At 46.5% G+C, this 26,611-nt stretch overlaps 1 protein-coding gene across 11 annotated transcripts; it reads left to right on the top strand.

The window, feature by feature from the left end:
* The first annotated feature begins 95 nt into the window (after positions 1-95).
* CEP68 (centrosomal protein 68) lies at positions 96-26,574 on the top strand. Of its 11 annotated transcripts, XM_037126318.2 has the most exons (9): positions 96-230; positions 2,398-2,515; positions 11,146-11,535; positions 13,068-14,576; positions 15,968-16,090; positions 18,452-18,548; positions 21,916-22,088; positions 22,864-22,933; positions 25,889-26,574. In XM_037126318.2, exons 3-8 carry the CDS (start codon positions 11,188-11,190, stop codon positions 22,885-22,887), a joined length of 2,274 nt encoding a protein of 757 aa, XP_036982213.2. In that variant the 5' UTR covers positions 96-230; positions 2,398-2,515; positions 11,146-11,187; the 3' UTR covers positions 22,888-22,933; positions 25,889-26,574. The 11 variants fall into 11 exon arrangements, with proteins under 11 accessions (XP_036982213.2, XP_036982211.2, XP_036982214.2 ...); XM_037126316.2 differs by having other exon boundaries at positions 22,864-26,574; XM_037126319.2 differs by having other exon boundaries at positions 13,068-14,435; positions 22,864-26,574.
* Positions 26,575-26,611: the final 37 nt, after the last annotated feature.

Here is a 26,611-nt window from a genome sequence, read left to right on the forward strand (position 1 = left end):
TTGGTCAATCCTCTAAACTGAGGGCTGGGATTGGCAGCGCATCTAAAAAGTCGCCATCCGCGTGGAGGCGGGACCGGTACGAAGGGCGTGGCCGGCGCTGGGTTTCGCCCCGGACTTTTGGGCTCCGGCCGGAGCGTTGCGGATTGCTCCTGGACCCTCGCTTCGGGGCCGGTGTTTGCGGCTGTTGGGGCCGCGGGCCCGGTTTGGGCGTCCGAAACGTTCGAGGCGCGGTAGGTGGTGGCCGACGTGTGGGGACGGGAGTTTCGCGGCTCTGGAGGTGGTGGCCCAGTCATTCCCCGCCCGCGCAGCCCTGCCCCCTGTGGTCAGCATTCTGTCTGGGTCTGTGAGGCCGGGCAGAGCGGAAGGGCCGCCGAGCTTTACGTCCGCTACCTGAGGGTGGGGGCGCCCCGTGCCTTTGCCTCCATTTTGCAGATGGATCGGCGGGTGAGGAACTCGGACGCGGAAGCGGGAGGCCGGGATTGCGGAGGGGTGTGGTGGAGAGCGAGCGTGTGGCCACGCATCCTCGCTGCCGCACCTCTGGTGGGCTTCTGTCTCGGGGGAACTCACTTTTAGGCCCTTGCCTGTTTACCCTGCTCCTACGCCGGGACCCACATACCCCTGGAGTAAGGGAGTCCGACCCAAGCCAACGCAGAGATCCTCTCTCACCACCTCGGGGGCATTCCCACTGGAAAGATGGACCCGAATGATGCTTTCTTTTTGCCTTGAATGCAGCTGTTCAGGGCTGCCAAGGGGAAAACGCAAGATATCCTACTCATGCCCAGAAGGGTCACCATTTCCAATTGTCATCACTCGAACACTAAGCAACCCAAGGGGCACGTGTCCAAAACCTGTTTCAGGCCCTTTATAATTACTAGGTTGAGTTCGGTGTATTGTTTGTAATAAAAAGGAGCGGAATCCTGCCAGAGCACGTTGGCCTCAGAGGGAATTCACTGGAGAATGGGGGGAGGCGTCCAGAAGGTAGATAGCTTTCATAAATACCCTAACAGTTCCAAGATTTAGGGTTTGAAGAATGTTGTTAAAATGTATGACAAAGTGTGTCTGTCCAGTTGAGAAATGAAGGTTCTAGGGCTTGGTTAAAAGAAGTAGAGGTCACCAGTTGGATCAACCAGTCCTGGGCCACTCAGTGCAGAAAGGAGCAAAGAACTCCGTTTCACCTCTTTGGAGAAGCTTTTTAAAGGTCTTTCCCCTTCCCACAAATAATAATCACTTCTTTCTTTAGGCTACCTTCTATTGATATATTGTGGTTTTCCCAGCCCCTAGCACAATGCTGGGAAGTCAGTGACTGAAGGAGGGCTAAAGAAAACAAAACAGCAGCATAGCCAAAATGTTCACAAAACAAAAACGTTAGTTTTTAAAAGACTTACTCTTAGAGAGAGAGAAGGGAGGTAGAGAGAGAGAGAGAAACATACATCAATGTGTGGGAGCAGGCCCCCAGCTGGCAACCCAGGCATGTGCCCTACTGGGAATTGAACCACTGACCCTTTGGTTCACAGGCTGGCGCTCAATCCACTGAGGCACACCAGCCAGAGCTAACTTAATTCTTTTAACTTGTTGGACCAATTATTCTTATAGGGTAGGGAGTCTGTTAAGCTCTGGTTTCAAGTCAAATCATACTTTAGTTCTTCCATGTTACTAACTCTAGACAAGTAATTAAAGTTCCCTGTGCCTCAGTTTCCTCATCTGTAAAACAGGAGTTATAATAGTACATACTACTCCATGGGTTTTGAGGATTAAATAAAATATTGACATAAAGTGCTTAGCATAGCTGTTAGCAGTTGTTAGGATAAAAATAAACAGATTCTTGAACAGATTCACTAATACTAAATATCTGCATAGTACCTGACCCTTCAGGATCTGTCTGCGTTTGGTTCTATGTGTTTTCTTGATTTTTAAAAAATCCCTTAGCCCAGGCTGGTGTAGCTCAGTGGATTGAGCACGGGCCTGCGAACCAGACAGTCGCAGTTCGATTCCCAGTCAGGGCACATTCCTGGGTTGCAGGCCAATTCCCAGCAGGGGACACACGAAAGGCAACCATACGTTGATGTTTCTCTCCCTTTCCCTCTAAAGATAAATAAATAAAATCTAAAAAATTTTTTTAAATCCCTTAACCAGGAACGTCCAACCTATGGCCCACGGGCCCAGGATGGCTAAGAATACGGCCCAACACAAAATCATAAATTTACTTAAAACCTTTTTTTTTGCTCATCAGTTTTTATTAGTATTTGTGTACTTAATATGTGGCCCAAGGCAATTCTTCCATTGTGGGTCAGAGACACCAAAAGGTTGGACCCCCCAGCTTTAACCTTTTCAGAGCCCAACCCATCCCCCCTCAGTAAAAGTGCATGCAGGCATACCTCGTTTTATTGTGCTTTACAGATGTTGTGTTTTATACAAATTGAAGGCAGGACCCTTCAAGCAAAAAGATTACAACTCGCTTTCTTGCCATCCTCATTTTATTGCCATCACCTGGAACTGAACCCGCAGTGTCTCCAAGGTATGCCTGTATTCCATAGAAAATAAGCTCTTCACGCTTTTAGTCTCACTACCCACTAGAGACTGATGAAGTGCCAAATAACATTTGCCGAATATTATAGTAGTACTGGGTATACTCAAAACGTGGTCTCTTAAAATGAGCAGCTGAGTAAATCAAATGGGACCTGGTGTGGCTGACAAAAAAGAGATTTTAGGATGGTTGGCTCAGCCAGAAAGAGGCAGAACTTGAGGAGGTGGGCCTGGAGTGGCTTCTTTCCTTATAACAAATCTGATCTCCTGAAAAAAATGGTTCCTGTCTTTTAAGTTGTTCATAAACATTTTGAAAAGTGGAAGAAGTCTCCGGTTGGTTTTAGACCTATTTGCCAGACTTAGAGGTGGCAGATACACTCCCTAGGCCTGGGGGATATCGCCTCACTTCCAGGTTTTCCTGTACCACTATCTGGTTGCAGGAAACAGGCTGTTACACATTTCCTTCCAGGTGTAGGTCCCCTTTGCACATCAGTTCCTCTTAAATACAGAGTTCCCAAAACAAAACTCCTCCTCACTTATAACTATTACAGAAGAATTCTGATCTGTGATTCTGCTTTTACTGTAGCCACAAAGAATCTTGAGTTCTTTCTAGGGAATGCTGTACTTTCTGGGGACTCTCATCCGGCCGTGATATTCTGTAATTAGCCATTAAAAACCTGCCACAAGATGTGAGCTTTTTCTAGCGACCTGTTGGAAAGATAAGGACAGGATAAATTTCCTTCTGTGTGGTGGGCATAAGTAAGATAGGCACTCAGTGAAAGCATGTAAGGCCATTCTAGTTCTGCTTCACAGTGCTAAACAGGCTTATGAATCTGGTGGTTCTAAAACATTGTGCTTACCGGTCATCTGGAGAGCTTGCTAAAGTGCAGGCTCTGATTACAAGGCTATGGAGTAGGGCCTGAGAATCTGCATTTGCAGTAAGCCCTACAGTGATGTAGAAGCTGCTGGTCTATGGACCACACTTTGGGTAGAAAGAGACTAACATAAGTATTTGCATTTGCTTTTTTTTTTAAGTTTTTTTTTTTATTTTATTGATTTGAGAGATAGACTTGTTTTACCCATTTGTGCATTCATTGGTTGATTTTTGTATGTGACCTCACAGGGGACTGAACCCTTAACCTCGGTGCATCAGAACCAGTGCTCTAACCAACTGAGGTATGCGGCCAGCTTTTCAGAAGTACTAATAAACAGGTTTTGTTTTCTTGTAGTATTGGGATAAAGTCTTAGATATAGTACCCTTTTTCCCCCCATTATTCTGTTTCTTAACATTTCCTCTGTTTTGTTCCAAAAAATAATTTGAGGAATCTTCCCAAGATCCTTTCCATGTAATAAGATTTTTAATAAAAGCAATTGAGGCAGATAGGGTGAATGAAAAGAAGTCCAGGCTGAGGGCAGTACAAAAATGAGTGCCTTTTTGCCCTATAGATTTTGCTTGGGTAGTACTGCATATCTGCCCCTGAGCTTCACCAAAGCAAAGAGGAAAAACATTTTTTATCAGTTTTACCAATAACTATAAAGTAAAAACCACTGGCTGCTCAGTGAAATGGCTCTTTCTCTTACTGAGACTAGAGAATTCTTGTCCTGTGAGTTCTCTAATAGGTTTTGGTACTTGAATGACACTCTTCATGGCATCTCTTTAGAGAATCGGTAAGTTTCTTATTCTTCATATATATAGTCTGAAGGACTCACAGTGAACTGTCAGTACAGTGAAGCAGTAGCCTGTGGAACTGGTCCAGGGACAGCAGGAGCAATTTTTGTTCCAGGGCAGCTGTTTTTCTGCTGTGCTTTTTGGTGAGAACAGAGGGTACAGTTGACTAACGTTCATTCCTCACCATTCTTGTTCTTTGACTGCTGAGGAGGCCTCTAGAGCCTAGGGTTGAAGGGAGAGGTGGCTAAGAGCTCAGTCCTAAATTTCTTGTAGATGTGGCCATTGCATTTCTTTAAAGGCTAACCGAAGACCACTCAGGACAAGTTGGAAGGTTGTGAAGCTGTCCGGTGGTCCCAGTCAGTCAGCCACCTGGTGAGAAGGTGAAGGAGGGGGAAGGAAGGGAAGAGCAGCTTGGCAACAGCCTTCCCACTGCATCGATCTGGAGGGGCCCAGTGGCTCCTCCCAGGGAGGAGGCACTCCTTAGGAGTGGAGTGGGGTAGGGAAAACAAAAGGGATGGTGGTGCTGAAGGATGCAGACCTCCAGCCACATCCACCCACCTCTGAGGCGGGCCTGGGCCTCCTGTGACGGCCCCTTTTCTTGGCTTCCCCACATACGTCTTTACCCCTTCATGCTGCCTCCCACACAGAGATGGCTTTCCGCCTTTAAGTTCCTTTCTCCCATCAGTCTAGTTCCCCCAGAAGCCTTCCAGCAACCTATAGTGCTGGGTTCTACCCCATTCCCTCCCCCCTTTCCTTGTGAGCAGTTTCATGTTCTTAGAAAAGGAGCAGCACTGAGAGCCTCTTTCTCTGGTTGTCTGGTCACATTCTGCCACTGTGTGCGCATGACATTTACCACTTACACCTGTGACCTTCTGTAAAAACGAGTATCAGGGCTTTGGCCCCTGAACTGGTAGGGCTTGCTGCATTGTGCACACCTCGCTCTGGCTGTACAGGCGGCTTTGTTGTGCGTGGGTACAGAGACAGGCCCTTCCCAGCCAAAGTTGGTATAAATCAGATTGTTTCAGAGGGAGCCCATGGTTTCAAGAATCCTGGGCAAGTCCTATTGTGATATGAGGATTGCTTTCTAGCTGATAATTTGTGTATTTGAATGGTTTAGTAAAGAGAGGAACATCACCCTTCCCCCCTCAATTCCCGGCCCTCCTCTTCATCTGGGACAGGAGCAAGTGGGTGGAAGCCCTGGCAGCTGTGACAGGACAGCAAGAGGGTGGTGCAGCAGATACCAGGGAGGGTCAGGTGTCCGGGCTTACGGAGTTAGTGTTACCAGTGACATGATGTGTGAGCATATTTTTTCTGTAGGGCAGGAGTAAGCCAAGCAAGTCTGCATCACTCCTAATTATATCTGGTAGGTCATTCAGCTTCTGTAAGTCCTGGAAACTAGTGGAGAATTTTAAGTGCAGTGGTCCCTAGAATATCCTGAAGCTTATGTGGCTTGTCTCTTTGTTTGGCCAAGGAGAGGGCAGATCCGGTGTGTGCAGACCTTTCTCAGGTGGGAGGGTTAATTCATTGTTCATTGTCTGTGCTGTGAGGCCTCCAGTCATTCAGTCAGACTTAACTGGTGCTTCCCCAGTAGGAGGCCAGCTGAGGCCTCTGCCTACCACAGAGCTGCTAGCCCCCAGCAACACTATAAGATGTGTGATCTAAGAGCAGGGAACCTATGCAGCGTAGTAGGTTGTTTAAAGCCACTAACCTGGGACAGTGTTGGTCCAGCCCAGCAAGTCATTTTCATCATTCTGAGCGAACCATTTGGTGATTTGAAAAGGAGTAAACGGTCTTTCATTGGAAGGGTGCAGGCAGAATCCCATACCTCTACCGTCATTCCCAGGTAGTCAGAAAGAATGATGTGTAAAATCTAGAATCCGGAGATGAGGGCTGGATTTTCATATTATATTAAGATGTCTACCTGGCAAGTGAAGTCAGGGTTGAGCCCTGGAAATCCAAAACCTGCACATTTTCTATGCTACAGTTTTCTTCAAGCATGAACATGATGGTTTTTTAAAAAAAATTTTAAACATGTTTATTGATTTTTGCCTTGCCTGGTGTGGCTTAGTGGATTGAGTACCAGCCTGTGAACCCAAGGTTTGGTTACCAGTCAGGGTACATGCCTGGGTTACAGGCCAGGTTCCTGGTTGGGGACTTGTGAGAGGCAACCAATCGATGTTTCTCTCCCTCTCCCCCTCCCCCTAAAAATAAATAAATAAAGTCTTTTTAAAAAAAAAAACCTTGATTAGCGCAGGCTAAAAAGTAGAATTTGTTAGGCAGATAAATGAGATTATGAAGGGACTGCTTATCCAGACAGAAAATAACCACCTACAAGTCTGTCTTTTCAGAAGTACTATTTTCATCAAAGTCATTGAATTTCATACTTTCTTACCTTGTTGCTGAAGGGCCTTTGGCAAAACTGTTAACCTAGTTCAGGTTTGTATGTATACTTGAAAGTTACCCAGAGGTGTCTCCTAAATAGCTTATAATTCTAGCTCACCACTCCTCCAGGGATAAATGGATACCGTCTATTTTGAATAATGAAATCTAAAAAAGACATTAAAAATACCTTATTAAAACAAAGATAATTTGTTGCACCTATCTCTTGCTCCAACAAGCCCAGCTTTGTCTTCGTCCAGCCCCATCTCAGGACCTCAGCCTCCAGTGGAAAGAGGAGCAGGGGGATGAACGGGGGACTAGCTGCCACCCTCAGGGCCCAGCGCCAGTCAGTGAACAAGTTTAGGAACAGAGTGAGGAGCAGAAACTAGGGGCTACAGACTGAGTTCAGCCGTCACCCTGATTTTTCCAGTTCATGGGCTCAGCTTATCCCCATAGTCATGAAAACAATCTGCCTGTGTTTTCATGTGCAGTTTCTTAAATAGCCACAAGGTGAGGATGTAGCTCCGTGAAAGTCTTTCTGCAGGACTTGGTCTCTCATCTCTATCCCTCTACTAGTCGCTTCCCTCTTCTACTTTGTGTACCTCTGTTTTGTAACTTGTTCCCTAATTGGTCCATAAAGAGCTTAGATTCTGGAGTCACACAGTTCTAGATTGGAATCTCTCTGAGCCTTGGTTTCTCCCTCTGTGAAATGAGGATAAGGTCTGTTCCCCATGGGAAACCAGCAGCGTACACCAGAAGTATGAGTGCAGGTACCCTTCCTGGCCGTTTGCGCTCTGTGTGTGTGTGGTGATTCATCACAGTGTTGTGTGTAGTAGCAAAATATTGGAAAGAACCCAAATATCTCCTGGTAAGGGACTGGTAAAATAAATAAGCGCAGTATTACAGTGGAGGGCAGTACTGGGCCGTGATACAGAGAAAGAGGAAGCTCTCTGTGTATTGGTAAGGAACAATCAGGTATTTTGCTTAAAAAGAAAAAGAAGCAACGTTCTGAACAGCATGTTCTATAAAGTTTGCTTTTTTAAAAAAAATCCTTACCTGAGGACACACTTACTGATTTTAGAGAGAGGGGTAGAGAAGGAAGGGGAGAAACATTCATCATTTGCCTCTTGTACATGCCCTAACCGGGGACCGAACCTGCAACCTAGGCACGTGACCTGATCGGGAGTCAAACCTGCGACCTTCCAGTTTGTGGGACAATACTCCAACCAATCCAACCAACTAGGCCACACTGGCCAGGATAGTTTGCTATTTTTATTTTACAAGGCAGAAAGATGAAATAGATTTTTGCGTTTGTCTGCATATGTACCAGGAGATGAGTGACACAGAATTAATGAGGCTGTTTACTTGTTTTTGTGGGAGTATCTAGTAGTAAATATTTTGCTTAGTTTATGTAAAAAAAATAGGCTACTTTTCCTCCCTCTATTAGACTTTGTTCCTGGGAACTTGTTACACTGATTCTGACACACGCACAGCCCCTGTGGTAGCGGTGGCATTAGCTGACACTGTGCCGGGCACTGTCATGATGCCTCACACGCACCAGTTCATTTTAGGGAGCAACAGGTACAAGGGCAGGGGTATATTTGATCTGTAGTACGTTTTATATTTGAGTCCTAAATTGAATTGTCCTAAAAAGTGTGTTTTTCCAATTAGTTTCCGCCACATAAGGTGGTTGTGAGAAGTAAGAGTACATGTAAAGTGTGTGCTCTTCTCCAGGGTGGCCTCTGAATTGGTCTGGAGCCAGCCAGGCAGGGAAGGTTCCTCCTGTATGGGCGGTCTTGGGATGGCTGTCCTCACCCAGTTGTGTTTCCTCATGTGCAAGCTGAGCGGGGTGAGCCCACATCCACAGCCTCCTCCACTTTCTCACTTCTCACTTTCCTGCTTGCCGTGGCTTCACGTACTGGTCTCTGAGGAAACAAGGCTACTTGTGTCCAGGCTTTAGCCTTGAAGTTGGCCAAGTGTACTTCAGGCAGCCAGTGAAATCCTGGGTGCTTGAGGGTCTCTTGCCTCCCAAATCCTCCTGGACTTGTGCTCCCAGGAGCGGCCCTCACCTGCACACTTAGGCCAAGGAGGTCTCCTTCTGTTCTTGAAGCTCTTCACGTGATGGCCCAGTTTTCAGATCTCTCTCCTGAATTGTTCCTCCTTTCTTTTTTTTTTAATATATTTTATTGATTATGCCATTACAGTAGTTCTATTTCTCCCCTTCATTCCCCTCCACCCTGTATACCCCTCTCCACCATTCCCTCCCTTTAGTTTATGACCACGTGTCTCAAGTTCTTAAGATTCTATATTTCCCCGACTATTCTTGTCCTCCCCCCTATTTTCTACCTACCATCCATGCTACTTATTTTCTGTACTTCTCCCCCCTTCTCCTCCTCCCACTCCCCTGTTGCTAACCCTCCATGTGATCTCCATTTCTGTGGTTCTCCTCCTGATCTAGCTGTCCTCTTAGTTTGCTTTTGTTTTAGGTGTGGTTCTTAATAACTGTGAGTTTGCTGTCCTTTCACTGTTCATCTTTTTTATCTTCTTTTTCTTAGATAAGTCCCTTTAACATTTCATATAATAAGGGCTTGGTGATAATGATCTCCTTGAATTTGATCTTACCTGAGAAGCACTTTATCTGTCCTTCCATTCTAAATGAAAGCTTTGCTGGATAGATCAATCTTGGATGTAGGTCTTTGGATTTCATGACTTGGAATACTTCTTTCCAGCCCCTTCTTGCCTGTAAGATGTCTTTTGAGAAATCAGCTGACAGTCTGATGGGAACTCCTTTGTAGGTGACTGTCCCCTTATCTCTTGCTGCTTCTAGGATTCTCTCCTTCATTTTAATTTTGGCTAATGTAATGATGATGTGCCTTGGTGTGTTCCTCCTTGGGTCCAACTTCTTTGGGACCCTCTGAGCTTCCTGGATTTCCTGGAAGTCTATTGCCTTTGCCAGATTGGGGAAGTTCTCCTTTATTATTTGTTCAAATAAGTTTTCCACTGGTGGCTGTTCCTCTTCCCCTTCTGGTACCCCTATAATTCAGATGTTGGAGCATTTAAAGATGTCCTGGAGGTTCCTAAGTCTCTCCTCGTTTTTTTGAATTCTTGCTTCTTGACTCTTTTCTGTTTGGCCATTATTTGCTTTCTTCTGGTCTATTCCATTGATTTGAGTCCCAGTTTCCTTTTCATCACTATTGGTTTCCTGTGCATTTCCATTCATTTCCATTAGTTTAGCCTTCATGTGTTCCTCTAATTTGTGACTAAAATCAACCAGTTCTGTGAGCATCCTGATCACCAGTGTTTTGAGCCGTGCATCTGAAAGTTTGGCTATTTCTTCATCACTTAGATTTATCGGCTCTGGGGCTCTAAGTTGTTCTTGAGCCATGTTTTGATCTGTTCGTGTTTCTTATGTAGGAGGAGTGGAGCCTTAGGTGTTCACCAGGGCAGGGCCACCCAGGTTGCTGGTTTATGGCACCATATGTGGGGGCAGGGTCAGAGAGGGACAATGGCGGTCCCCTCTGCTGCTTCCTGCTGCTGGGGCCTGCGCAGTCCGTCTCACTGCTCTTTCCTTTACCAGTTTACAGTTTATCTGCTTGCGAATGTGTGACTGCGGTCAGCCCTCAGTGGGTCCACCCGCTACTCCACACCTGGGATCCACCCACAGCTGCCTTCGAGCCTGGGTCGTGCACCTGGGTCGGTCCGGTGGGTCTTTCCTGCCTGACCCCGCTCTGCTATTGCCTCTGCCCCTCTTACCGGTTTGGCTGAAGGTTTCGTTGTTGTCAGACTTCCATATAGTTCGATTTTCTGTGGTTTGTCTGTTTTTGTTGCTAAAACTTTGTTGTTTTTAAAGTTGGTTGTGCGAGAAGGCAAAATGTTTCCACCTACGCCTCCATCTTGGCGGAAGTCCCCTGTTCCTTCTTTCTTCCCTGCCCACCGACTGCCCAGTATCTATCTATCTGTCTATCTGTGTGTTTGTCTCCACCCGCTCCCCCCCAACCTGCTCCACAACCTGGAGCATGGCTCCTGTGCTCTGAGAGGGCCTTCTCCGCAGGAGAAGGTGTGGGGAGCACCCCAGGTTCAGGCGAGCCCTGGGCATGCCCTGACTTGCTCTTCAGAGCAGAGTGGTCAGAGCCAGGCCAGAGCCGCCTGCTGACAGGGGCGTTTTGACAACAGAGCCACAGCTGGGCTGGCACAGGCCAGGCCTCTTACCCAGTGGGGCTGGGCTGAAGGGACAGGGACGCAAAGGTGACTTTAGTGAGGACCAGGCCTCGCTAAAGACCTGCACCTTGATTTGGATCTGCACCGACCCTCCTGGGCACTGCTGCTAGGGCTGATACAGGCCACATAAAAGCAGAGGACAAAACACTGTGCTCCCACCTCCCTTTCAGAAGGGCTTGGTGCTGAGGAGAAGCTGGACCTGGACCTGTGTTCTTCCTGAGGAAGTAGCCATCATTTGGTTGTTTCTCTCTGCCCCTCCCCCAGATGTTTTTCTTAATCTTTAAAGAGCAAGGTTGCCTGGACACAGACATTTGCCTAGACATTTTATGTTTTTGTCTCCCTTTCCCACTTTGTAGGCAGCTGAGGACTTCAGGGAACCCTGACCTAGGGACGTGTCAATGGCACTTGGAGAAGAAAGGGCAGAGGTGGAGGCATCCACGGACACCAAGGTCCCGGCTTGTGGGAGGTGGAGCTGCAGGGAACAGGAGGTGGACATCCCTGTGCCTGTGAATGGGGAGCAGCTGCCACGCCTAGAAGCTGAGGGAGAGCCTGCCTCCCCTGTGTGGGGGGCAGAGGGCCTATCTGCCCCCACCTGTTGCCCCTCTGGAGCCTGCCAGTCACAGGCCACCAGTACCAGCAAGGAGCAAGTGGCTAGTGCATCTCAGCGTGCTCTCAGTTGCCTGCATCCTTCTGCCCGTGTGGGCACTGGAGATCTGCATTCTCTGGGAGGTCAGGTAGCTGCTAAGGTAAATGGCACTGCAGGTTTACCTAATGCTATCTTTTGGGAGTGCATTCCTGCATTTTGTGGCTGTCTTAAATGCTTTCCCAGTCCCTGTTCAAGGTGGGGCATTGGGAGAGCCTGGTGTGGTGATTTCTGTTTTACAGGCTTACCTGGAGAATTGGGCCTTGGGGCCAGCGGGGGGCTTTGTCCATAGCATCTCCTTTTCCTTAAGAGACTAATGATCTTCTGAGAACCAGGGATGCTGTGTCCAAGACATGCTGTCCAGAGGGCTAGGCCAGGAGAGTTCTGAAAGGGGGAGCCCTTTCTGTTTCTGACTTGGTGATCTGAAGGCCTGGGGGGGGGGGGTCCTGAGAGGAGACTTGGGGAAGGAGGGCCCAGGGCTGTGGTCTCCTGAGGGCTTTGAAACTGTATCCTCTGGAAACCCAGGAAGCCTGGCGAAGCCTGGAGCCCCTGCAGGGGGCAGCACCTTTGCTGGGCAAGAAGAATTTCTTGGGCAGCCCTGACTACAGTGCAGCATCCCCTAGTGGGAGTCAGGTGTGGGCTTCCTGCCTGGCTCTGACTTCAGGCAACTCACTGAATCTTCTTAGGCCCTCAGTGTAATTGGGAAGGTGACTTGCATGACCGGCCCCTCCCGGCTCTGACATCCTGTTTCTGTTCTGCTTGCCCAGATCTTTCATGGGAATGGCTTTGATCTCTTCAGGGTCATTGTGGCCTTGGCTGCGCCTATGGATCCCCCTCCTTTCGGGAGCCTCTGACTGTGAGGGAAAACAGAAGCTGGGCCCACCTGCCTGGGAGCCAGGGCAGTGGGGGCTCAGGGAACCTGTGAGTCAGAGCTTCAGAGAGGCGAGAAGCAAATAAGCCTACTGGCTTTTTTCATGGTGTGAGCCCAGTGCTTACTGTAACTCCTTTTGTGTCGAGCTCTCCCCCTGTGCCCTTCACACATGAGCTCATTTACTCCTCATCGCCTGAGGGAGCAGTGCTGTTACTGGCCCCATTTTACAGGTGCGGGGAGTGAAATGGGGTAGTAATAGCACCGCTTTCACTGGAAGGTGGCAGTTAGGGGTTGGCACCACGTCTCTGGTGCCAAAGCTCATGGCCTTAAACCACTGTGCCGCTGGCCTCCCTCAAGCAGATTGAAAGTTCAAAGTGAAGAGGCTGAGGTGAATGACTCATTTTACCAGTGTTTAGTTACCACTGGCATGTGAGCTGAGCAAATGGGTATGGGTGTGTCTCCCGTCATGACAGGATGGTTAAGGTTTTGTCTGCACAGGACATGCTTCCAAAAGGTTAGGCAGTGTGTTCAGTCTGAGAGCTCGGAATTCTGCTCACAGGCAGGGTATCTGTGGACAAGGGCCTTTTGAAAGGACTGAGGTGGCATCAGTCTGGGGAAGACAGGTTGCTTCCAGAGCAGGCTCTCCGTGTCAGGACCCCTCCTGAACATCATCTGGGCTCCAAAGAATACTCGGATTGTCATTTAAGAAAGAAACTTAGTTCACTTGTTTATACTTGAGTGCTTTTTCTTCCCTCTTATTGCAGATGGAGGATGCCAGTCTTTCTGCCTCAGGGGAGCTTCCTCAGATTGTAACCATTCCCAAAGCCACGGGTCTTTGCTCAGGACATGATGCAGATACCGAAGACGATCTGTCCCCAGCTGAGGCACCTCCGGTGCTGGACCTCAGCCAACAGACTCCCATCTCAGGTTTCCCTTTCTCCTCAAAGTGGAGGTCCATGGTGAGCCCAGGTGCCGCTGCTCCTCAGTTTTCCAGCTGCAGTGTCTCTGCCTCATCCCCTGGTGGCAGTTTCCAGGGTCGCCAAGAGAAGGCAGAGCCTCAGAGTGGCTCCCTTGCCAAGGTCTCCTCTTCCCTAGAGCTGGTCGGCCCCCAGGCAGTCCCCTCTGTGGTGGGGCCAGGACCTCAGCTCCAGTGGTCTCCACAGCCTGTGTCCTCTGGAGACGATGCTTCTGGGCTGAGTGGGAGGCACTTGTCCTTCCAAGCCGAGTACTGGGCCTGTGTGCTGCCAGATTCCCTGCCCCCTTCCCCTGATCGCCACTCCCCACACTGGAACCCAAATAAAGAGTACGAAGACCTACTGGACTATACTTACCCACTTAGGCCCAGGCCTTGGCTCTCAAAGCATGTTGACAGCCATGTGCTGGTTGATCCTGTCCTGCAAGACTCAGGCGTAGACCTTGATAGCTTTTCTGTCTCCCCTGCAAGCACTCTGAAGTCACCCACTGATGTCTCCCACAGTTGCCCACCAGCGGAGGCCACTGCCCTGCCGTTCTCAGGGTCCCGAGAGCCAAGCCTCAAACGGTGGCACTCTGGAGGACCCCAGGAGCAGGGCAGCATCAGGCTGGCATCTTGTGGCCAGCTTGCGTCTACACCCAGGGCCACAGGCAGTAGGGGCAGTCCTTGGAAGAGTAGAGAGCCAGCCCTGAGGGGTATGAAGAACTGGCGGCCTATGGGCAAGTCCTTCAAGGTGAGCCCTCCCCAGCTGAGGACATGGGACAGAGGGTGGCCCTCATCCAGGCCAGAAAGAGAGAAAGGAGCCAGCCGGGGTATCCAGCACCCTGCCTGTGTGGAGTTGGGATGGAAGCCAGAAGAGGACCTGGAAAGTGATGACGAGTATCTTGCCCTGCCCACTCGGCTGACACAGGTTTCTAGCTTGGTTTCATATCTAGGTTCTATTCCCACTTTGGAGACCCTGCCAGCTGGGGCTGCTGAAGGGCAGAGCTCCCTGGATGTGACAGACAGTGATGGACCTACTTCCTTCCCATCGGACTCCAGCCAAAGCCACCTTCCCTCTGGGACTACCCTCAGAGGGTCTGGGGAGCTTGAGGGGCAGAACTGCTGTTTGCTGCGCTCCTTCATCCATGCAAGGGACTCTGCAGGGGACGGCAGTCTGGTGAGCAGCCAGGCGCTGGAGGTCTCTGGACCTCTGAGAACACACTCCTCCTTGCCAGTTGTTTTGGACCCAGATTCTAAAGGGCAGCCTCCCAGGAGAGGAAGAGAGGCAGGAAAAGACTCACTCATGCAGTGTGTGAAGGTAAACTCAACATTTAAGAGGTTTTGCAGAGAGGGGTCTCATTTCTTCCCCCAGTCCACTAGTATAACAAAATTTAGCAACTTGGAGCTCATTTGTATGTCAGGCACTGGACTACTGTACCTTATCCTATTTAAGCTTCTCAACTCTACTGGATGAGGACTGTTCTCATTTAACAGAGAAAATGGCAGACAAGAGGTTAGGCAACCTGCCCACTTAAAATTAGCAAGGGCTGGAACCTGAGCTCTTAACGACTACCCTGGGCAGCTTCCCAAGGCTCTTGACCTTGAAGATTAAGAGGAACTCTACAGAAGAAAGGTTTGTGTTCAGATGCCTTTAGGAAACACTGAGCTAAACAAGTGCTTTTTTGACTGCATGGCTTCTCAGAGCTTCAATTTTAGTGAAGTGGTGTAGCGGTAGAGGTTTATGGACCACCCAAGAATATCTGGAGATACAATAATAATACTACAGGGAACAGGCTTGTCAGCATCAGGCAGATGTGAATTTGAATCAGGGCACTGCTCTCTGGAATTCAGCTCAGTCTCAGATTTGCTGCTTTGCTAAAATACGGAGATGTGCCACTTCAGGCTGTTGTGTGGATTAAATGACATAATTCACGTTGAGGGCTTCACACAGTCCCTGACACAGGCACGTACATTCAGAAATGTGGCTCATCACGCACACGGAGAGTCCCCAAGGTGAGCATGGGAATACGGCATCTCACCACTGCAGGGCAGCCAGCCACGTGGCCTTGTATGGGCCCATGAGCTGATGCCACAGGCAGTTCCTAGCACTCCAGGAGGGCTTTAACCTGCCGGTGTCCCGGGGATGGTTTTATTTGTACTGTGAAGCTAGTAGGACACATGTTAGCATGTACTCTCCTTTGTGATAAAAGATTGAGAGACGGTGAAGGAAAGTGTTTGGCTCGCAGCTCCCCTCCGGGAGTCTAGGGGCCCTGCTCCCTGAGCAGTGGGGAAGCAGAAGGTGGACGCACAGCTTTGAGTCAGTTGTCAGCTGGTTGTACATTCTAGTTAGTCTTGACCAGTCATTTATTTTATGTCCATGTTTTTCCCCCAGTCTGATAGTAAGCAGTGGTGCTGACCCAAGAACTGTTCCCTGGGGCTGAGCTGTTCCCCATGCAGAGCCGGCCTTTCTCACACTGTCATTTTTGGTGTCATTTAGCTGAAGGGAGACAGAACCACAGTGGGGCTGTTGCTATTGCCCTGGCAGAGGTCTGGAATCACAGGGTGGGGACAGGCAGGGGAGGAGAAAGGAGACTAAAGCCTCAAGTGAAGGAATGCCCTGCTTAAGTGCACAATCTATCTCGGAATCCCCTGGATATTTTTAGTCTTTTGAAAATGTAAACAGCATGTGTCTTTTACTTGTCCACACAGACCTTTTGCTGTCAGCTAGAAGAGCTGATCCACTGGCTGTATAATGTCGCAGATGTTACTGACCACTTGACTCCACCCAAGTCCAGTCTTACAGGTCTCAAGTCATCTCTGCAGCTTTACCGGGTAATGTGTGGTCCTTTCTTTTAGCTGTTCACTCACAAGAGGAATGAATGGCTACATTACTAGATTACAAGGTAATCAAGTAATTTAGCTCAAATAACTGGTGCTCAACACATTGTGGCTCAGTTGACTATGTTACCTAAAATCTAGTCATAGGTTCTTTTCACATTCTTAATGCTGAAAAACATAAATGTATCAGTTATTTCACAAGCCAAATAGAGTTTGGAGAAAACACATTGATTATGTTTATCCTGAATCAAAAATACGGGTGATTTCCAGTGTAATTTTCCGTGTCTTAGGGATTGACTAAACTTAGATCTGCACTAATATGGGGTAGCTAGGCACATGTGGCTATTTCAGTACAATTGAAGATTCGGATTTCACAGTTGCACAAGTCACGTTCCAAGTGCTCGGTCATCACATTCTTCTAGTGGCTGCCACGTTGAACAGTGCAGATAGGAAGAACATTTCCATCATCGCCAAGTTCTGTTCGACAGCACTGACTGGTATTTAAGTGTCTGGACTGAAACTGTACTGATTCCAGAATACACACAGGGTGTTTTGATGGTATTTAAACAAAGTATGAATCAATTTGCTTCTCATGTGTTTGGTTTTGGAGGGGCATGCTTTTTTTAAGAAATGAGGGTTTTCTCTAAAATCTCTTAAATTGTGGTGACTACAACTTTAGATCAAGTATATTTAGGGTGACAGTTTGTGCCTGCTGTTCTGGCATAATTATCAGTAGGTCCCCCTTCATTTCCAAGAGTGTTCTGAATTGGATGATAAATTATTCAGTTACCCTAAAACATAACATTAACCTTGACTGAACTACCCATGGCTTCTAGCATGTCTGGTTGGCCAAACCTTTATAATCTCTGATGAAGGAGCTGGGGTATTTGTGGTCTGAGCCTGATATTGCTAGTCTAGAAAGGGTTCTCTGGGACAGTTCCGTGAATTGCCCCCACATTACAACCTAACCCTCACCTTTAACAGAAGAGGGTGTGATTTACAAGTGACTGAGCCAGGGGCCACACTAGGATGGGCTGAGCCTGGAGCTCCCACCACACCCAGGCAGGATGGAGGACTTTTGTTTTCCAGCTGTAAGCCAAGTAAAATTGAAAGGACCAGGCTCGCCTGGGTGGGCCAGCTGCCCTACATCAGTGAGATTGCTGTTTCCTCCTGTGTGGAGAGTTCCTTGCCCAGATTACACTGAGAAAGGCTGACTACTATGAGGGTCCTCTGTGTGCAGGGTCCACCCCCAGGAGGCCCAGGGGCAGCACCATTATTGAGAGGAAATTGCCCTTGTAAGATTTACCTGGGTGGCCCTTCCTGAGTGCCTCAGCCCTGCCCCCATCAGCAGGCCGAGTAAAACAACTCTATTTCCTCCGCTGTGTACCGCATTCCATCCAGTGCCTCAACTTTCAGACTAACCACAAGCAACTCTCTTGCTTTGTGTGAAGAGCTGAGATCTGAGCTATGGTTGGTTACTCCTGCAGGTCAGTGAAGCCTAACCCTCTCGTGTTACCCATAAAATGATGGAACCACACTGTGAGCCCCTTACTCACACAGAATGGTACATGGCTCATGCATATGTATGAGCTACCTTGACCCATGCTGAGATACTTAATATAAGCCCGAGTGTGGGTATGTACCCATATATTTCAACTGTGACTCTGCCTCATGTGTTTTGTGTTATCACAGTCCATTTGTGGCAGCATATAAACACAGGTATTAAGGCTGAACACAGGAATATAAACCCAAGAGTAAAATTATAACCTCAGAATGTGAACTAAGTTCTGTACCCTGTACTAAAAGCAATCATGAATTTGACTTTATACTTCTTAACTAAAGGGACATCAAAGATAGTCAGCCACAAGGCTTGGAACCTGTGAGAGAAGAAGAGATGGGCTGCTTAGGAGGAGGGCAGCTTCCCTGATCAGGAGGCAGCAGTCCTTGTGGTCAAGTTAACAGCATGTCTTGTGGCTTTTTCTTGCTAGTTCCACTACAACAGGAAACTGTTTTAAGAATCCCATTGCCCTGTAACTTTAAAGAGAACCCACCCTGTGAGGTGTGAGACAGGAAGGAAGCCCTGGATCCAGCTGTTGCTAGGGCAGGATCCACCAAGACAAAGAATACTCTTTTTTTGATCAAACTGTAAACAGGAAGGGGGAAAAAAAAAAAGGATCCATCCTATTTACCTTGGGCTCAGAAGAGATGAACTTAAACTTTTACACTGTTTACTTGGAGAAGCCTGAAAACCTGTGGGTTCACCTTCCAGGTTAGGGGGGGAATCAAGCAAGGTATCATTTTGAATAATTTATAAAACAATAACAAAGCTTTTTTCTTTTTCTGATATGCTTTAAGCAATTTAAGAGAGATATAGATGAACACCAGTCCCTGACGGAGAATGTCTTAAAGAAAGGGGAGATTCTTCTAAAGTGCCTGTTGGATAACACCCCAGGTAAGATGTGTGAGGCTTTGAATGCAGCCAGCCTGTCTGCAGCAGGCCCAGGGACCCACACACACTGGTAAGGAGCCGTTAGTGCCAGAGCCCCTCCCACCATCACTGCCCCCAGACCACACCATGAGGCGGTTACATTCATAAAGGTGAACCGTGAAGAAGTTAGGTGTCAAGCTTGTAAGAACGACACTCTTCTGTTCTCGTCTTTTCTTGGGGGCGTGCTAGGTGGGAATGCTGGTTTTAATCCAGCTCTGCTTGGTTTTCAGCTAGGGGTTCACGGTGGGGAGCCCTCAGGGCCTCCCCTCTCCTAGCACAGGCGGAGCCCCTCTGGTCATCTGCTCTGGGGAAGAAGTGTCACAGTTTAAGAGTGGTCAGTCTGTGCTGAGGGAATAGACTGAAGGAAGAAGTGAACTGACAGGAGGGGACGGGACGGTCAGTGGTGCACAGAGTTCAAGCCTGTTTTGTAAGGTGGGTTTCCACTGTAGGAAAAGGGAAACCACAAGCCTTTAAGAATCCATTAAAGCATGAAAGGTGTGAGGGTTTATGGCCATGCTGCCCTTGCTGGGGGGGGACAGGATACGGATGAGCAGCTGTGAGAGTGCCAGGTTAAAGTAATGGACCCCTGAAAGCAGCCCCATTTCCTCCAAGGTTGAATATAAGAGTGCTCAAAAAGCCTATCTATATTGTGCCTCAAATTTGGAGTGAGATGGGGTTTATGCTAGAAACAAATAGCATAAGCAAAACTGGGTGGGACCTGCAAGCTTAAGGGGCAGTGAGGCTGCACTTTCCCGACCAGAAGTAGTGGACAGGTGCACACTAGGGAGGTGTGTGGAACAGTCCCAACCTCAGCACTGTGACATCGTGGACCACACAGTTTTTGCTGCGAGGGCAGTTGTCTTGTGCATGGTAGGATGTTTAAATAGCATCCCTGGCCTCCACCCATTAGATGCCAGTAGCACCCCCTACCCAGTGATGACAACCTAAAATACCCCCCACATTGCCAAATGTCCCCTGGGAAGAAAAATCTGGGTTGGGGCCTGAATGAGCCATGGAGCCACCGCAGGGATTTCCAAGGGGCAGCACTTACCCAGGGCTCATGAGTCTTACGCAACCTCTGCCCTTGGGAGGCCTTTGATTGGACTCGTCTCCTGTTCTCTTGCACTAGTGTTTTTGGTTTTGATTAGGGCAGAAATTCAGTATGCCAAGCTCCTTGCTGCCTGTAATTACACCAGTATTTTACTGAACACTGTGTGCCAGACACTGCCGAAGCAGTTGACATCAGACTTTCATTTCATCACAGCCCTGTGAGAGAGATACTATTGTTACTCTCACCTCAGCAGAGTGGTGAGTTTGCCTTGGGTCACATAAGGTGGGGCAGCCTGGCTCCGGCCCCATATGCTGGCTCCCCTGCTGTTGTCAGTGTTTGGAGGTGCAGGGGCCTGGGCAGGAAGGAAAGGAGCTCAATACCAGGAAACGCTTCCCAGAGGCCCCAAGTAACAATGAGCCTCTTAAAAGCTATGGGTTCTTTGACCTGCATTTAAAAATCAGTTCCGTGAACTTCAATGCTTAATATGTATGTATATGTTTATGAATGAGAGGGGAAGGGAAGGAAACTTCAACTTGGGAGAGAAATACTGATCAGTTGTCTCTCGCACACACCCCAACTGGGGTCCAAACCCTCAACCCAGGTGTGTGCCCTGATCAGGAATTGAACTGGCGACCTTTCACTTTGCTGGGCGACACCCAACCAAGTGAGCCACACCAGTCAGGGCAGCACTTAATTCATAATAAAGGCATCTCACTTTGCCTTTCTCTCTCAAAGGAGTCAAGAGGTATTTTACTGACAAAATAAGAGGCTTTTGGGGTTTCTGTGGTTTTCAGACATGTATCCAGGCTCTTTCAAGTTGACACACTGCCACTCCACACCCTCAGTTTGGCATAATCAGGAACTCTACTGTTTGGTGAAAACCACAAGATCCCCTTGATACTCTTCGGGTCTTTGTGACTGGGTGTGCGTGCCTCTTCTCCCCAGGGCACGCCATCATAGTCTAGAGCCCTAGCATAGACGCTTCTCCCTGAGCCTGCTTCCTTCCTCTGCCACAGTATAACCTCAGGGCCGGAAGCTAAATTAATTCCCCCTCAAAACACGCCGATCTCAGACTGCTGCCAAAGGCCTCCTTATGGAAATCTGGCAGGTTTTCACTGCATTTTAGTGTGTGAGTTGACAACCCTGTCTCAGGCCCAAACTCATTTATCAAATGGCTGGCATCTTTGTGCATCCAGCTGAACAAGGCCCCTGTAAAATTAAAACAAAAATATCACAGGGAAAAATTATTTCATTTGCACTCCCAGCTTTCCTTTTACTTACTTTCAACCAAACATCTAACACTCTAAAATAAAAGTTCAAAAATAAAGATCCCCTGAATTCCACTGACAGCAGACAGGACGGATGAAGGTCAGGTGAACACGAAGGAGAGCCCATCCCAGGTGCCCTTACAGGCTCTCTAGACAGTGCACCTCGGCCTTGCCCTTACAACTCTGGTGAGTTGTCAGGACAGCACTTTGCCCCTGTGACTGATGCAGCTCTCAGGGCTGATCTCAGTACAGCCAGCCAGTGGGTGCTTCGACCACCCACCCACCCCTCAGCATCCTCTGCAGATAAATAGCTTCCGCTTTCCCTCCGCTGCTGGCAGATGTTGCTACTGTGGCAGGAAACTAGGGAGAGTGTTAACACAGCTGATAAAGGCACAGGAAGCCAAAGCAGTCTTTGTGTTTAACAAAGGACATAGTTTTTGAGAGAAAAAAAAACAGGCCTGCTGTGTGGGATGCACTGTGAACCTAGCCTGTCCTGTAGGAGGGAATCTTGGCTTTACTAACCACCTTGTGTTTGCCAGCTTTTAGGTAATTTTCTTTTGAAGTCTGTTCATTTAGGACACCTAAAAAAGGGTTCACAAGCATGGTACCCAACTACCTGTACACATGCTGAACGACAGCCCCCAGCTGATAGGACCTGGTAGCAGGACCCTGGTCTGGGTGTGTTACTTCCTTTGAGCCTTCTGCCCCACAAGATCTGGGTGTGTCCTGAATCTTCTCTCTAAAAGTCAGACCAGTCTGCCTTTCTGTGAATTACGTACTTCCAAAGTGGAGCCAGTGAAATTCTCTCAGCTTCAATCAGAGGTTATCATGTATCTACCAGTGCAATAGCATTTCCTGGGGAGTCACTGTTAAGAGTAGACATTATGAAGCTGTTGCTGTGTTCCCTCCCTATTTTGTGTGAAATGCTACACCCTTGTATTTTCTTTTGAAAATAACTTGCATGATTTTTTTTTTTTTTTTTTGCCTAATTGCTTTAAACCTTGTTTGTTAGTGTTACAGGATGTTCTCGGGAGGATTGCAAAGCAGCCCAGCCAGCTGGAGAGCCACGCAGATCACTTGTATGACACTATATTGGCCTCTGTGGACATGCTGGCTGGCTGTGCCCTCATCTCGGACAACACACCGATGGCACACAGGAGTGCTGATGTGACTGGGATTAGCCTGGTAAGTAGAATAACCCAAGAGAACATCTGCCCTCAGACCCCAGTGCTGGATTAGAGGTCAGAGCTCTTGCTCTAACATTTGGCTGTTTCTTAGAGGCTGGAGCCAAGAGCTACTAAATAACATGCTAGGAGAAAACCGATACTGAACAAGGGAGATGCTGCCATTGCCAGGCAGAAGCTTGGGGGTCTTCCTGTGGTGATCAGGGCTCACTGTGGTGTGTTCTGTTTTGCCTGCTGAGGACCAGGATGCCCCATGTCCCCAGTAAAACTTAACCTAAACCTCCTTTTTTGTGTGTGCACATCTGTCAACCCAGCTCATTTGGTACTCCATCTCCAAGCAACTATTAATAGCACCCAGTGCTTAGAGACAGAATTACTGATAATTCCCACTGCTGGGGGTGACACACCTGGAGACCTAAGAGTACAGCTTTCTTCTGATCTGTGGAAAAGTTGTATAGGACACGAGAGGAAAGAAGAAATATAGGGGAGAGCATAGGGGATTGGTACCCACTTTAAGGGATAACTGGACCACGCTATTTCTGAAATTGCCTCTCCAACCAAAATGTATAACCCAGATCTTCCAGGTTAGAATTCACTATAGACAACAGGAAGAGGCTAAAACCTCAGGTATGTCAAGAGCAGGGAGTCCATGTATTTCTTATTAAAAAAAATTTGAGCGCGTCATTTTAATTCTGAAGTGAATGCAGGTTGATGTTTGTTGTCATGTCTTCCTCTGCAGCATTCTGCCTGTAACAAATGCTTCTCTTTTCTTTCAGGCATCTTCTCAGGCAGAGATGTAATCTGCCTCCCAAAACCTGGCTGGTCGGAAACTTTCAGGAAGTTCTAGTAAGAGCATTTAACGTTGATATTAAGGAGGAAACTTAACTCTAATGTACTAGCTTATATAAAATGCCTTTCTCTTCCCTGAAGTAAGGGGCTACCAAGTTACCGTTTTTATTTAAAATGAATCCTTCCAAACTAAGGTATTCCTTTGGTGCTGCTTCTCTACAAAGAGCATGTGGCTTTGCCAGTTTGGATAAAATAATGCTCATAGGCTTATTCAGCTTTCCTCCCTTCTCTATCCAGTTAAAAAGAGCAGACAGAGCTCTTAAACTAGTCCATGTGCTGAGAGCATTTAAGGGTACCAAATGCTCAGTACTCTCAGGTATACAAGAGGATCCAAGAGACTGAAAAAAAGTGAGTGGTTGGCCAGGAACTTGGTTCCTTCAGTAAAACTGAAGCTTACCGTTTATAAATCTCTCTTTGACGCTTTTTAGAAGATACTACTAACTCACCAAATTCTTAGAAAAAAAACAGGCTCATTCTTCTATAAATCAGTCTGGGCTGTCAGTATCTTCTGTCATATTCAGGGCTCAGGGGGTTCATCCCCCACCCTGACTGTCTTAAAGGAAAATGAGCAGGGACTTTGGGAGCTGCTGTTGAGCTTCAGCTAGGCTGTGGACTAATGACCCACTGTAAGGGGTACCTTTAGGAGGATGCACCCCTTCATTCCTACTCTGGTGTGGAAGAGTAAGTCCAAGGTCAGGGAAGGGAAGGGCATGGACTCTCCAAGGCTGTCAGTAATGAAAGAAAACAAGGAAATTTTTTGTTGCTTGGGAGTTGATGGAAATAAATCTACAGATCAGCCATTGAAAGCATCAATTCTATGGCTTTTTAAAGCAAAATGATCACCTATTGCTGGTGTAACCAGACTCTGCAAAAACAAAAATCACTTAGTAGTATTGAGCCATGAATGAAAATGGAAGGAGGAAAGTGTATTTCACCCTATACACTTTTAGAATGATAGTAAGTTAATAAGACTTACAGGTTCTTCATACTTAAATATATATTTAAAGGCCTTTTTTCAAACTCCAGATGAGCACGTCATCTTGAACCAAAAGAAGGTGATGTTGAAAAAGTCTGCTTCAGACTTCTAATTTCCCTAAAATTACTTCCTTTAAAATAATTCTTAAGACTTTAGTTTTCCAGGCTGAGCCACAACTATTTTGTTTTTAATCCTCACCGGGCTATTTTTTCCCCCCACTGCTTTGAGAGAGGGGGGAAATACCATTAATGTGAAAGAGAAACATCATTTGGTTGCTTTTTGGTACCTGCCCCAACCACTGTTCAGTCTCGGAAACAGCTCCAACCAAGCCACATGGGCCAGGGCTGAGCCACATAATCTTACCATCTCGTTCACTTCCATGTGAACTGAAGTCCTATTAAATGTTTCTGCTTCAGAATTCCTTAGACTTCATAGTCAATGGAGAATTATATAAATAAAATTCAGTATTTCAAGTGCTTGCTGCTGCTATGGTATCATTTACCATAATGCTTAAGGGTATAATCAGAGTTAAACTGTATATTCAGATTTTGCCCATATTATGATTCTCCATCTTAAAACTTGGTTCCATACATGAACTTTAATAGACAAAACACCTCCTTGACAAATGGTTACAAATGTAAAATACTCTTGACAGCCTAGAATTGGTTAAAAAGGCAGTTATATCTAACTGCCTTTCACTTTCTCTTTGTGGCTATAAAGTGGCACATGCCTTTCCACTGAGTATGTTACAGGATAGCAGTTAGGAGTTAAACTCAGTTATTTACTAGTATCTGATAAGCATGAAAATAAGTAAATGTAGGCATGAAAATAAGTGTCTATCCATTAGCAAAGAAAAACTGAAGATGACAACTCTATGTAAACAAACTGGCCAATGATATAGTAATTGAATGCTACATATGCCGTTGTATTCTCATTCAACCTAGTAACTGTAATGATGGGAATTTTCAGAGTGTTTTATTTCAAAGTACCCCATTTCCCAAGGAAGTACTACTTTCACAAAGAGATGAACTCAAGGTTTTTGTTCATCTCCTCTGAAATAAGGTGTGACTGAAGGGTGCTTATTCTGGACTTAGCTGTGAATGCCACAAAAAAGTATCAACACAGCTGATGATAATTTCCTCTTCAGCAGTGCTACATATAAAAAGTCGAAGACCTCCCTTAAAACTGAAGCTGAAACCGTTTCAGCCTAGTAAGATGCCAGCAGCATTTCTACGAGCAAACATGGCCACACGGATTCAAATAGTTCGGCTGGCCAGTAACAGTGGTACACACTAGTCTTGGACACTAGTGGTCTACAGTGACATAAGTGTGGTAATGAAATTCCAACTTTACCTGCAGTAAAATTTCCTAGTAGTCCCTTTAAAGAAGGAGAATTTTAAAATTGTCCACGGGGAAGTTGCAGCACTAAGAGCCGAAACGGCAGTTTCAAGATCTGGGTTCTTGTTGCAGCTTCATGGCTAAAGTACAAATTGGAGACATTGTCAACATGGATGTTTTTGAGGCTGAGAAGGGTTCATATGAAATGTTCTGCAGTGGCAACATGTATGTATGCTGAAGGAAAATTCAGTCAAAGGTCAAAGAATAGAAAGTCACTGCTCAGACCAGAATGGCCATCATTCTGTAAGGATTTCCCAGAGACTAAACTGCTTAGGCTTAACTTATTGTTACGTGAGCTAATTTATGGCACTTACATTTACAATATGACAAGTGATAGGTTCCCCTTTATTAAGTGAACATATTGTTAAACTGTTAAAGCCCATAGTAGCTTGAAATGGGGATAGGAATATATATTTTTCAAGACTGCATTTATGGCATATTCATAAAAGCGAGGCAATGCAGCGAGTCCCAGTCTTGACTGTCATGGGGGAAAGATGCTAGAATTTTCAAAACTAAGTATGTAAATACGCTTACATCTTTCAATAAAGCCATGTAATGTTTTCTTGCTAACTCACCAGGAAAAGAAAGCTGACGGTTTGAACAACTTGCTGTTTGAAGTGCGTGCCATCACATTAACATTTGTATCATTTCTCTACTTTAGAATATAGTTTCTGTATTCTTTCCCCATTTATATTGTATTGTAAAGCAAAAAAACCCTTTTTTTTTTTTTTGAAGCATTTAAAAAAATCTTCACACAGATAATTACTATTTGGTAACTTGAGTTCAGTTGCCTTATTTGAGGATGAATAGATCCAACAAGCACAGCTATAATACAAAGTAAACTATGATTTTTATTGTGAAATTCTCATAGATGGAAAATTAAATTGAATATTTATTCTGTCAATTTCATTTTACAATAATCTTATCACTTATTTTTGTACCATGTATTTTCAATTGCCTGTTTAGTGAAAATTAAAAAAACCTTTAAATTTTTGGCTTGTTTTTAATTTAAATTTTATCATTGAATTTCAAGACCCCACCATAAAATATGTTGCCAACAACCACATCCCAAGCCCCTAAGTAAGTATTTTGGCGGCTGCTGCAACCACAAGGAAACAGTTTTTGATTTCCATCACCTTAAAATGCCAGTGTTAGCAAAACACTTGTTTCCACACAATAAAAACAAACTCTAGAATCTTTAAGGTCCTATTTAACAAAATTTTCATATGTGCAAAATTCCACGGAAATAAATACATTTTTCTCATTTATTATTTCCATCCAGCATTTGTGTTTTCGATTAA

The sequence above is a fragment of the Artibeus jamaicensis genome, unplaced genomic scaffold (assembly GCF_021234435.1).
Source record: "Artibeus jamaicensis isolate MK-2021 breed Jamaican fruit bat unplaced genomic scaffold, CSHL_Jam_final contig_3175, whole genome shotgun sequence".
NCBI lineage: Eukaryota > Metazoa > Chordata > Mammalia > Chiroptera > Phyllostomidae > Artibeus > Artibeus jamaicensis.